Raw genomic sequence first — 13,641 nt, 5'->3', positions numbered from 1 at the left:
TTCAATAACGTATCAGCGAGTGAAGGCAGTTGAAGTGCTGATGGTGACTGCCTTCATTCTCACACATTCATTTTATGGGATTAATGTTTCCACATGTATTTCTGCCATCAGTTGCAGCGAATGGGGAAATTTCTATTCACTGTTGCCAGCAATCCAAACAACCAATTAAAACTGGGTTTCTCGTGGTGGATACAATTGTTTTAGTTGCTACATTAATGTTCAATATTTGACCACAGTTTATTCTCTGACAGTGTAAGAGTTCTTTCTGGCCATATCACATAGCAAAATTTTTTCTTCTGGTTATTCTCTTAAAATGTTGATTCCGATGTTTATTTCTTTGAGGAACAAATAGTCACTGTGTTGAAGATCTTCTGTGTTCAGCCTTTAGGAAAATCTAATTTTCTTTTGGCCAATGGTGTTTATTCTTAACTACTTTATCATGCACTCTGTTAAGCCCAGTTTTATTTCTTGTTGGTTTTAGAGTTTAAAAGTAATCTTAAGTAGAGCTTCTTGCATGGTAAAAGAACTTAGAACTGTTGCATTTGATTCAGTACGACATGCATCAACATTGTCTTTGAGCCAATTGGTACACAATTCATTAGGAAAAGGGATTGGTTTAGCACAGAGCTACATTAGGTAAACATAGCCATCAGTGGAAATACCATATATATTGAGTTCATGAAGAATTACTAAAATACACAGCCTTTTTAAAATAATTCTATATTAAGAAATGAAGCAGGGCATACAAGATAGCCCTGTGATGTATTTTACCAAGTAATGTACTTTCTGCCAAGTCTGAGAACCCAAGTATTATACTCAAAACCAAAACCAAAAATGGTAGAAGGAAAGTGCTAACTCACACAAGATGCCATGGTGGCATGGTGGCACACACAGAGAGAGAGAGAGAGAGAGAGAGAGAGAGAGAGAGAGAGAGAGAGAATAGTTCTATTGCTGTGAAGAAACACTATAGACACTATGACCACAACAACTCTTATAAAGAAAAACACTTCATTGGGGCTGGCTTACAATTCAGAGATTTAGATTTAGTCCATTGTCATTACAGAGGGAAGCATGGCAGCATGCAGTTATGGTGCTGAAGAAGTAGCTGAGAATTCTACACCCAAATTGTCAGGCAGCAGGAAGAGAAAGTGACACTGGGCTTGACTTGAGCATCAGAAACCTCAAAGCCCATACCCAGTGACACACTTCCTCCAACAAGGCCACCAACAAAGCTGCACCTACTCCAATAATGCCACACTTTCTAATAGTGTCCCTTCCTATGAACCTGTGGGGGTCATTTTCATTCAAACCAACACAAACACACACAGAGAGAGACACACACACCAAATAATAAAAGAAAGACATTTTAAAAGAGAAAAAAATCATGAATAACCAAGGCCTATATAAGACACTGTCCATGGCTGGTAGGGCCAACATTACTTAAGACAATAAATGATGTTCTTTAATATTTGGAATTGATAGAAATTAAAAACAAGGCCTCTTGTTTTTTTAAATGGAGTTCACATCATATAACCAAATGTTTAGTTTTGTAGTTCCTGACAGCAAACACGCTTCCACTTATCAAACCTCTTTTACTTTATCGCAGAAAAAAAAAAATTCGCAGAAAATAAAAACTTAAGTTTACACAGAAACTTATATAAAAATGTTTATAGAAATTCCTTTATATAACCCCAAACTGTAAAGAATCAGAATGGTTTTCAATGAGTCAGTGGCAAATAAATCATACCATAGACGATTATTCAACAATAAAGAGAAATGAACCCTTAATACATGGAACAGTGAGAAGGGGAAGAAACGGAGTTGCTACAGGCCGCAGTAATCACTGAGCATTCCTAAAGCAGCATTTTAGACCCACACAAGGATACATTCTGTTGAAAGTAATTTTGATGAAGTATTGAGGGAGTCTTTTATAGTAATACATTTCTATAAAACTGTAAGGAAAATGTTTGTGTTCTACTGTGGGGGCTGGGGAGTGGCTCGGGTTAAATGCTGTACAAGAATGAGGAGCTGCACAGCCCATGGAAAAAGCTGTGTGTAGCTGTGCAAGCCCCTGTAACCCCAGCACAGAATGGCAGAGACTGGGACTCCAGAGGCTTACAGCATGGCCAGCCCAGTATAACCAAAGCCATGTATGCAGAGTTCAGCGAGCTGTCCTGTCTCAAATACAACGTCCAGAAGTGACTGAAGAGCACATCTCAGCATCAAACTCTGCCCTCCACTTCCTCCAGGAGAGAGGAGCACATATGAAAACATGTGTACACATGCACATGCCACACATATATGCACACATGTGCCACAAACTAAAGTATGTCTATGTGTTCACTGCAAATGTCAAGCTAATTTCATACTTAGATGATGCCAACACTTAGCTCCACCTCTCTTGCCCACTGAGCTTTCTATAAAACAACTCTATACCTAAGTCATACTTGACCCCATCCAGCTTCAAGTCTGGCTCTGCTCCCTGCAGTAACAGGAAGCAAAGGAATCTAGAAAGAAGAAACATATACAGAGTAGCCACTGTTCTATGCAGACAGCTTTAACCAGAAACTGTTTCTCCCTGGCTTGATATTAAATAGAACTTACAGGATCCTAGATGGACATATACACCAACACACAACACAGAAGTACATACACATATTTACAAAGAATAAATAGCAGGCTTTACAAATGCACATATGCGTGTATGTGCATTCAATTGTTCATGTCCATTCAAGAATGCTCTCTACTCTGCCCCCTAGTGTCCAAGATATGAAACACTGTAAAACAGTAGCTGTAGAATAGCCCAATTACTAAAAATGTGCAGTGCTTCTGAGTCTCCACTTCACGCCATCATTTCACTCAGCCGTTCTATCAGTGTCTTATCATGTGTCATATATTATCTTCAGCTAACTGCAGTTTGCTTCCTCTGGAGCCAGTGTAATATGTGAAACCAGTTGCATATATTAATATGCAACAAAGACATCCTTAGCGGGCCCTCATCAGTAATTAACTTAATATTCCACATTGCAGAGTGTCCCACCCTCCGCAGATTGTTCTGCCCATCCACAGCTGGGAACCAGAAGAGGAGCCCCACAAAGAGGAGGAAGTTGGTCCTTTGGTTGAGCATATTTATGAGGTATCTATTTCTCTTTAAATTGTTATATGATTAACTTATGTGTTTGAGAGTTTTACCTGCATATATGTCTGTGCACCTTATGTGTGCCTAGTGCTCGTGGAGGCTAGAAGGAGGTATCTGATGCTCTGGAACTGGAGTTACAGATAGTTGTGAACTGCCTCCTGGGTGCTGGGAACTGAACTCAGAGTCTCTGGAAGAGAAACCAGTGCTGTTAACTGATAACCATCTTTTCAGCTCAAGGTAGTATATTCATTTTTTTGAGGTTTTATTCATATACTCTTTACTAATAAGAACTTCATAAAACCTCAGGTTCAACCTTTGTAACTTGTGCTATTAGTGTACCACTTTGCAATGGCTGCCAATGGGTGCCCTGCTAAATAACCATTGTCATGGACACTCAGCCCTCAGGGGGTAAGAATAACAGTATCAGGTAATAATACCTGGCAAGGAACATCTTCTCTTATTAAGTGATATTTTAAAAATAGATTTATCCGTTCTCCACTTAATATTTGGATACCCTATGCATCAGAAAAACTAGCTCCTTTGATTGAATTTCTTCCTTTTCTTTTCTTCTCACGTGTTTAGATACCCTGAACTTGTATTTATAAACTAAAATAGTATGCATAAGGTACTATTAGAATATTTTATAAATGAATCATTCATCACTATACCAAAATATAGAAATAATTTGTGAGGAAGAACGTGATAGCATAATTTTACTTTTTACTTATGTAAGTGAAATAAGAAATGAGTAATTTATCCCAAGATCTGAAATGCTCCATGGACTGGTGAACTACTTCAGAGGCAAAGAGCAAACTACAGAAAGTGTCTGACGTTCTCTTCCCACACAAAGTGTTAAACTGCTAATATGGGGATGATTTGTTGACATGTTACCTAAAATATTTAAACTTTTAATGGAAGAAATAAACATATAATCAAGGCTTAATTTAGTGGTTATTTAGGTTTTTCTTTAAAGTCAATGCCACCACCCCTGTAGCAATTCATTGTCAGGGAATGTAGCATGGAATTTTAAAAAAGTAAAGTTCCAAGCAACTTTCTTACTGAGATCCTTCTCCATTCATTCTCTATTAACCCATGGTGGGAGTAGGCCTTCCTCTTCCTTCCTTTCTCTTGTTCTCTCTCTCTCTCTCTCTCTCTCTCTCTCTCTCTCTCTCTCTCTCTTTCTCTTTTACTGAAAATAGATTTTATATATAATATATTTTGATTATGGTCCCCCTAACTCCCCCCAGGTCCTCTCCACCTCCCCACACACCAATATCCACACCCTTTATTTCTCTCTTTCATTAGGATACAAACAGGCATATAAAAATAAAAAATTAGGTTAAGAAACCAAACAAGAAAAACAGCTGAAGAAAAAGCTCAAAAAAACACATATAGGAGCAGAGACATATATACATTTGAACATGCAGAAAACCCATAAAAACACAAACCCAGAAACCATAATATATACACAAAGGACCTTTAAGGGAAACAGACAGAAGCCCTGATAAAGCATTATAAGACAAACCTCAAAATCCCATTGATTTATTTTGTGTTACCCATCTACTGTTGGGCATAGAATCTGACTTTAAGAGTAGTTTCTATACCCAGTGAGACTCCATTGGAGAAAACTGTGTTTTTGCTTGCAAGTGGTTATCTATTGGAGATAGCTTCTGGGTTAGAGATGGGAGCTTGTGTCCACTTCCTCTCTCAGCACTGGGATCCCATCTTGCAAAGACCTTTGCAGGGCTATGCATGCTGGCACAGTCTTTGTGAGCCCATATGTGTGTCAACCCTGCTGTGTCCGGAAGCTCTTGTTTCCTTGGTGCCCGCCATTGCTCCTTGCTCTTATAACTCCGCCTCCTCTTTTGCAAAGTTCCCTGAGGGAGAGGGAACTGATGAAGAGAAACATCCCATTTAGGATTGAGTGTTCCAAGGTGTCTCTCTCTGCATATTGTCTGCCTACGGTCTCTGCATTTGTTCCTATCTAGTGCAGGAGGAAGCTTCTCTGATGATGGCTGAGCAAGGCGTTGACCTATGAGTATAGCAGAATGTCATTCAAAGTCATTCTATTTCTGAATATGACTTTAATCTCATGTGACAAGATGCCTTTGTTACTAATTTTTTTTTTGTAATAAAATACGCTAATAGCAGTGACTCCAGAGAAGATGCTTTGTTTTAGCTTATAGTTCCATAGGAATACAGCTCACCATAGCAGGAAAGTCAGCCCATCTTCTTCATTTTTTACAGCCCAGGGTGAATACTACCACCTACAGTTAAATAGGAGCCTTCCCATATCAATACAAGACCAAGATAATCCCCCACTGGCCCAGAGGCCTGTGTCTCAGGTGAATCTAACTTCTGTCAAGTTTACAGTTAACTCTAACCATCACCAAGGGCCGTGAAGAGCTAGCTCCTCCTGGGTTAGCAAATAAAGACATTTCCAAACATGAGCTATTCATCTATAGGGAAGAAGTGACAACTCCTGAGTTGTATCAGCACAAAGATTCCCTTCATCTGCATGTTCAGAAGCCCTGGCCTGAGCTTAAGCTCTTGCAGTAACAGAAGGGCAACCTTGTCCCAGCAGAACTCAGGTCAAGAACCTCATAGGGAAAGCAATAAGCTGTCAAATCATTTATTAGACCGTGTGAGCCAGTTTCTTCTTAATAATGGTAAAACTTCAGAGTTTGGGAAAAATTGTTCGAATTCAATCACTTATGTGCAGCTTTGCTTGTAGGATTAGTACAAACATTATAAAAATGTAAAGTAGTCACCAGGACGGCAAAAAACAAACAAAACTAAAACTAAACACCAAATAGCTCTTACATACCAATCACTAATCTCAAGTCTCATAGTATGCTGTCAGTGGATGCCGTACTCCTAAAATGACGTGAATTAAACAGGCCATCAAGTAGCAAAACCAGAAAACTTGTTGCTTTATAGATTATGATGGTGATTGTCAGAACTGAGGGGGGACAAAGATCTCTCCTGGTCTTGAAGAGCATTTGTGAACTCACAGTACCTACCTCCCACTGTGCTTAGTGTTTGGGGGATGTGGTCTGTGTCCTCTGAATGGAACTCACCTGCTTAAAATGTTCATCTTCATGTGGACTTCCTTTCCCTGGGATTTGCTAATGTAACTACCCAGCTTGCTCCAGGAATCCCAGCTTTGAAACTCGCTTTGTGTACTTGCAGAGAGCTGTAGGGCGCACAGACTGTCTTTGGCGCTTGATGGATGGCCATTTTCCCAGAGGGTGAAAGAGAGTGCCTCGCAGATGGTTGCAATTGACAAACCAGTAGTCAGGCAGGAGGCAAATTCCGTTGTAAAGAAAGCATCACTACATTTTTGGAAGCATATAATTAAAATAGGATTCCTAGTGCTACCATTAAATTTATGTAAGATCGAGGTAAGCATAGCTATGTTTGTACACAGTGAGTACAGACTGAGCCTCCCCAATCTGCAAGCAACAACATGTACTACATGTGACACTTACTGCAATCGAAAAATACCACACCTGACCTCATGGGATAGACCATAGGCAAAACACCAGCAAGTTAAGAAAATATTTATAATAGGCTGGGCAGTTGGTTCAGCGGGTAAAGCTCTTGCCATGTAGGGGTGGCAACCTGCAGGTCATCCAATGTTTAGAAAGCAGAGACAAGAGATCCCTGGAGGAAGTGACTAGCTACATGAGTCCCACATCAGTGAGCTCTGGGTTCAAGGAAGATATTATTTCAATGTATAAGGTGCCAGAGAAGTCCAGGAAGACAGTTGATGTCAACATCTGGCCTCTACAGGAACATACATGCACAGGCACCTGCACATGTACATGCACACACATACTTTAAATAGATAGATAGATGATAGATTCATAAATACATAGATACATAGATAGATACATACATACATACTACATACATACATACACAAATAGATACATACATATTACATACATACATACATACATATTTAGAAGGTTGCCCTCAAGCTATACATAATAAGGCGTCAAAGAAACATCAGTAAATTTGTGATTACAGGAGATTCTCACCCCTAAGATTTTGCATTCTGATTGTGCAGTATTCTGAAGTTTAAAGTACTTCTGGTCCCAAGCACTCCAATATAAATTGCTTCACCTGCACAGTCTTTGAGTAACCCATGCTGAGCACTTCACAGCCTGAGTCTTCCCTGAATATGTACATACCATGATCTCAGAGCTCCCTCTGCCTGGCTAGAATGTCTTCTATTTCCTACCAACATAGCTAAAGCTAATAACATGTGCTTTTCACAACAGACACATGATAGACAGAGTTGGACTGTGTCATTCCCTAATGTGCTACCTTCTTGCAGCTGCACAATATTGGACCCAGCACCATCAGTGACAGCATTCTTGAAGTGGGCTGGCCGTTCTCTGCACGGGATGAGTTTCTCCTCTATATATTTCATCTTCAAACTCTGGGACCTCTACGGTGTCAAACAAATCCTGAGATCAACCCACAGGATATAAAGGTAGGACTGTAGTTTAAACAGTGGCTTGACCAAAGTTGCTTCGGTAATCACTGAGAACATTTCTCTTTTTAAAGGGCCTAAGCTAAGTGTAGTCTTGGCCTGAGCAAATGCTTACTGTTCACAGTAACCTGGCAGTTATTGAGCCTCGCTGGGCACCTTCTATAGGTTGTTTGATCAATAACATCAACCAAACCAAAATCTTATCTAGGTACGACACATTTGGGAGAGTTAGTGTAAAATGCTCTTTTTAAAAGTCTTTTTTTTTTTTTTTTTTTTTTTTTTTTTTTTGGTATATTGCCCAAAGACATAAGGATCTTTGCCAAAATGGGTTCTCAAAGCTGTTGTCAATTGCATGTGGTAAAATGTGAGGATTTGCCAAAGGCTGTCTCAATGCCCTGAGAACCGCCAGACTGGAATGTTCATGGTGGTGAAGGCTTGTGAAGAAGCTCAAACAGTGCAGTACAGACTGTAAGTGCTTCTGGGGGTCTAGTAACAACTATGGTCAGGGAATGGCCTAGTGAGTTTATGGCACAACAGGGTCAGGGAGGGCCCTCAGGCCTATTAGATTGCAGAGTCAGGGCAGGGCCTGAGAAGCCTATTAGAAGCAGGGTCAAGAAGGGTTCGTGGATAGGTATTAGAAGACAGGATCATAGAAGACCCTCAGGGACTACAGAAAGTATAACAGGCCCCGATGTAAGGGTCTGTAACCAGGCACGGTCAGGGCAGAGCCTAGAGCTTCATTGGAAGAAGCCTGGGAGTCAGTTGAGAGCAGGTTCTGGACTGGCTCTGAGCTTCTCTCTCCGTCTAAGCAGCTTGTCTGCTGTCCACTTGTTTATCACCAAAGAACCCAAGTGTCCCAAAGGCAGATCCTATCCAGGGTAAGGTCACTGAGCTAAGTAACATAAGCCCTGGAAAATGTCACATTTGCATGAAAACAGAAACAAAGCTTGGTGAAACGGATGTTGTCCTCAGAAGACAACTTTGCTCAAGAACATTCCCCTAGTAGCTACAAGGGCCCAGTGTCTCTGGTGCAAGGACAGATTCCTGAACCACACAGACTGAGCCATCCAGGACCCAGGCACAGGCGCAGGGTCATTGCCATCATGAATGGCTTCCTTTTTCACCCCCAAATGCTCTGTATATAGAGGCGAGAGGCCTCTCCTGACAGGGAGCTCAACAGTAAAGACAAAGGGGTGGCCAGTCTCCCGCTTTATGGAGAAATAATAAATAAAGCCATTGTGTGTCATGAAATTATTTCAGATACTTCCTGGAATTTCTTTCTCATTTCCTCTTTCCTTACCCTTCATTGAGATGTTTTTTGACTTCAGGGACAACAGCTTATTAAAGAAAAATGTCTTCAAATGTGAGCAAATAAGTAACCCAGATCTTCACGGCAGCACCCTTATTTAACATATCTCTCACAGAGTCTTGAATCACAGGCTCTAGCAGAGGCCCCTAACTCTCTTAGAGTGTAATGTTTGCCTTATGTCTGACACTGTTTATATATGTTTGTATATATTATGTAACTTGGTTAATGTGCACTATGCTGGCTGTACGGGGCTTCTCCCTCCTCTGTGGCAATTTAACAATCATTTTCAGTGACAGGGACAGTACTAACAGATAGCTTGCATTAAATGTTGACAGATCCCTACAATCTGAGTGGTAGTGTATGCTAAGCACCTGGCATCTTTGTTTCTTCCTTATTTGTTGGGAATGCTCATAGACTTACATAAAAAAAAAATCTGCCCAAGGCTAGGAAATTCTTTTAATACAACTTAATTATGCTTCTTTTTTAAAAGAAAAAAAAAAAAAAACTTTCAATCTGTGAAAACTAAATATAACATTTAATAACAATATGAATTCCTAAAATAGCTTAATTAGAATAATGAATGGATTCTTAAAATATGGGGAAACTGAATGTCATGTTCTTAACATATTTTATAAAGATTTACCGTACTCTATGTGTATGTGTGTTTGTCTGCACATATGTATATATACCACAAGTATGCTGGGTGCCAGAAAGGACATTGGATCCCCTGGAACTAGAGTTGGAGATGGTTGTGAGCCGCCAGATGGGTGCTGGGAACGGGACCCGTTTGTCTGGAAGAGCGGCCAGTGCTCTTAACCCATGAGCCATTTTTTGAGCCTCCTTAACATACTTTAACAACATTTACTATGTTGCCCAGGTAAATTAAAAAAAAAAAAAACCTCATATTAATAAATAGCCTTTAGGGGCTGGAGAGATGGCTCATCCGTTAAAAGCACTGGCTGTTCTTCCAGAGGTCCTGAGTTCAATTCCTAGCACCCACATAATGACTCATGACCATCTATAAAGGGATCTGATGTCCTCGTCTGGTCTGCAGGTGTACATGCAGCAGAGCGCTCACACATAATAAAATAAAATAAAATAAAATAAAATAAAATAACTTAAAAAGATTGCAAGAGGTTAAAATATTAAAAAATAAGTAGATATTAAAATGATAATCTTTATTTTTATGTCAGTGCCCCTTATAATTGAGAGTACTTGAGTATTATTTTTCTCTTAAGATATTAAATTGATTAATGACATAGCTATTAAATTACTCAGCAAGTTTATTCCTTCCTAGACAATACAAAGATAAACAACTTGTTTTGTATTAAGTATGAGTAGAAATTAGTGTAAAATGGATTACAAACACATAGGTTTGATTTTTTCTAAATGGTAATATCAAGACTAATTGATAACTTATATATTGTTTTGGGTGTACTTGTATGTGTGTGGGTGTGTGTGTGTATGCTTCTGTGTGTCTATGCTTGTGTGTGTGAGTATAAGTGTGTATATGTGCTTGTGTGTATGGTGTGTATGTCTCTGTGTGTGAATGTGTATGGTATATGTATATAGGGTGTGTGTATCTGTGTGTCTATGTGTGTCTGTGTGAGTGAATATGTGTATATGCATGTGTATATATGCTTGTGCATGTGTCTGCATGTGTGCATTTGTCTGTGTGCTTGTGTGTATATGCTTGTGTGTGTGAGTGTGTGTTCTTGGGTGTATGTATGCTCTGGGGTGTGTGTGTGTGTACAGGTTTGTAGTTGCCTGAGGTTAGAAGTTTTCACAAACCCTGGAACTGACCTACCCAGTTAGCCTGGTTAGCCAATGAATTCCAGGTAACCCTCTTTCTCTGCATTCCCAGGGCTACTGGGATGACAGACATGGGCCTGGTGTTCGACATATATGGGCACTAGGAATTCGAACTCAGATCCTCATGCCTACATAGCAGGTATTTCACCAGCTGAGCCATTTCCATGGACATAATTGCTGTATTTTAAAACTATAGAAGACAGTAGGTTTAACAAAAGGAAGATGGAAAGAAAGATAAATGTGTTAGGGGCAAGAATAAAATCCCCACATGTAGTCGTACTTCACTATAGGCAGAGTGAGGCACAGTTCCTTACTCCCTGTGCTCTGGTTGGATTGTGTTGAAATGTGTCGCCAGTGTAAGTGTTGAGGGGCCGTAGGACTTTTAAGAGGTACTTGAGGCATGGGGTTTCTGCCCTCAGAATGGGCTAATGCCATTCCCACAAGGGCATTTCCACAAGGGGAAGTCAGTATCTGTGGGTGCAGGTAGTTAAGCCACTGAGATGGCTTCCCCATTCTCCTGGCCCTCTGGGCTTCTCTCTTGTTTTCATCCCCCATACCTGATCCTGCTCCCCCTTTTCTCTCCCCGTCCCCCTCCCACCATGTCTCTCTCTCTCCCTCTGCCTCGATTGATTGTTTTCTTCCCCCTTCTAAGTGGGATTGAAGCATCCTCACTTGGGCCTTCCTTCTTGTTAAACTTCTTACAGTCTGTGGGTTGTATCCTGAGTATTCTGTACTTTTTGGCTAATATCTACTTATCAGTGAATAGATACCATGCATGTCTTTTTGGTCTGGGTTTCCTCACCCAGAATGATATTTTCTAGCTCCATTTGCCTGTAAAACTCATGATGTCCTCGTTTTTAATGGTTCTGCTCTGTTTTGATGCATGTTCTCACTATGAGGCCAAGCTGACCTCTAACTCTCCATTCTCCAACCTCAGGCTCCTGGCTTCTTGGATTACTGGGTGCACCGCTGTGCCAGTTTCTGTCACATACTAATGGAAAAGTAACCATTTAGATTTCCTGAGAAGCATTTTCTAGGCCACCCACTGCAGGAAACCAGAGTCACCAGATATAAAGCCTTTGAAATGATGGAGAGAGTCTCCTGGAGCTTACCAAATGTTGACACACTTTCCAGATTCCCTCCATAAAAACCTATTCCTACCTAAATACTCAGCATCACAGAGCAAACAAATAATTTTTCTACTTTTTATAATCATTTATATGGCAATTGTCCTGGATGTTATTATTTTTTATTGCAAATATACAGTTTTATAGCCTCAAAACCATATTGAAGATTAAATAGGGTTTCCCCACTAGGGATGTGTGTGTGTGTGTGTGTGTGTGTGTGTGTGTGTGTGTGTGTACTGGCTTGAGTACTGAGTTGCCATTTAAAACATGATTTTTAAAGAGAAATGCTTCCTTAATGCCAAATATCTCCCCAAGCCCTCTGAAATTTGACCTGTGTGCAAACAAAGATGCGTTCCAAATTCAACATAAGCCTTAATATCTTCTCACATGCACATCAGGGTCCAGTGAATCTGACCTCAGCAGGGCTCAGTTTTCACAATAGAAGCTGGCTATTCTATCAAGTTACTCCGATGTCTCCCAAGTTTTAGGAAGGGATGCTAAGTACCTTTATAAGGCATCAGTATGATAATGCTAACCGTGGTCACTTTAGGCAACAATCAGCAAACAATCTGACCCACAGTCACCTCACTTGTTGCCCAAATACAGAACATCAGCACCCAAGGTGATGGGATGGCACAGTGGTCACCATGGGATGGCGCAGGGTCACCACACAGAGACACCGCTACACAGCAGTGCATTCTTTAATTTTAATTTAGTTGCCTACATCACCAAGCTAGATTGACTCAGCTTGGTCTGTCAAGGCTCAGAGTCTGAGGAGAAATAAAAATGTGAAGAAAAGAAATAGAGTTACACATCCCAGCCCCTATTTTTCTCGCTCCAGGAAAGCCAATGCCCAGCTGAGGTCAACACAGAGTGATGGGATGTGGGATGGACTGGTTCTTGCTACTTGCACATTCGCAGCCCAATCCGAAGTTTGGGGCTCTGTTATGCAACAGTTCTTTCCACCTCCTGGGGTTGGTTACGAGCTTCCGATAATCTCATGAGAAGGGGCAGATACCCATGAAGGTTCTGCCTACAAGAATCATGGTCTAGATCAGAAAGAAAAGATTTTAAAGTGGCAGCTTCTCTCCATTCCACCATCTAAAACATTTTGAAGCATTCAACTGTCTGAAGCATTCAGACCAATCCATTAAACCTAATTTGTTCCAGATCCTTCTTGGAATAAGATTTTTAGAATTGAGAAAAGTGTTTCTCAACTATACTAAAGATGGTAAAAAAAAAAATTTTTTTTTTCTTCAAACTACCAATTTTGTTATTTTGGTGGACTTTATCCCGAGGGTTGGATAGCCTTTCAAACATGCTATGATCTTTAGATAAGATGAGGTTGAAAAAAGGAAACCCAACCAAGGAACCACAAGTTTCATGAACAATAAAGCATTTTAATTTTTTGATGGGCAAGATTTTGCAATAAACAAAGAACGAGCTGACCAGGGTCAGGCACATGGCTGAAGAATGTAACTCTGTGCTTGGGGAGACAGGCAAAGATGCTGAGAGCCAGCCTACATTAGAACCCCAGAATACCTGCCAGGAATAACTTCACAAAAAGGAGAACCCTCAGGTATAAAGGGGCTTGCAGAGACTAGACCAGGAAGCCGGCATCCTAAGCACTCTCCTTGGAGGTATGGAAGGAAGTCGCCGCTGAGTCTCTCCTTGCTTCAGCAAAACTGATCCCACAGGAAGTCCAAATTACAACCAGATCATACAGATCATACAAACAGAGATGGCAAAA

The 13,641-nt window shown here is 40.5% G+C and overlaps 1 protein-coding gene across 2 annotated transcripts in view; it reads left to right on the top strand.

The window, feature by feature from the left end:
• The window catches only part of Itga8 (integrin subunit alpha 8), a 176,138-nt gene that overhangs the window by 125,708 nt on the left and 36,789 nt on the right, over positions 1 to 13,641 (top strand). For both annotated transcript variants that reach the window (XM_034510971.2, XM_076939497.1), the window contains exons 24-25: positions 3,031 to 3,136; positions 7,485 to 7,643. In XM_034510971.2, coding sequence (XP_034366862.1) covers positions 3,031 to 3,136; positions 7,485 to 7,643 — 265 coding nt within the window. The remainder of the gene's footprint in view (positions 1 to 3,030; positions 3,137 to 7,484; positions 7,644 to 13,641) is intronic.

The sequence above is a fragment of the Arvicanthis niloticus genome, chromosome 8 (assembly GCF_011762505.2).
Source record: "Arvicanthis niloticus isolate mArvNil1 chromosome 8, mArvNil1.pat.X, whole genome shotgun sequence".
Lineage (NCBI taxonomy): Eukaryota > Metazoa > Chordata > Mammalia > Rodentia > Muridae > Arvicanthis > Arvicanthis niloticus.
Note: the sequence above shows the minus strand (reverse complement) of the source record. Positions and strands in the feature narration are given on the sequence as shown.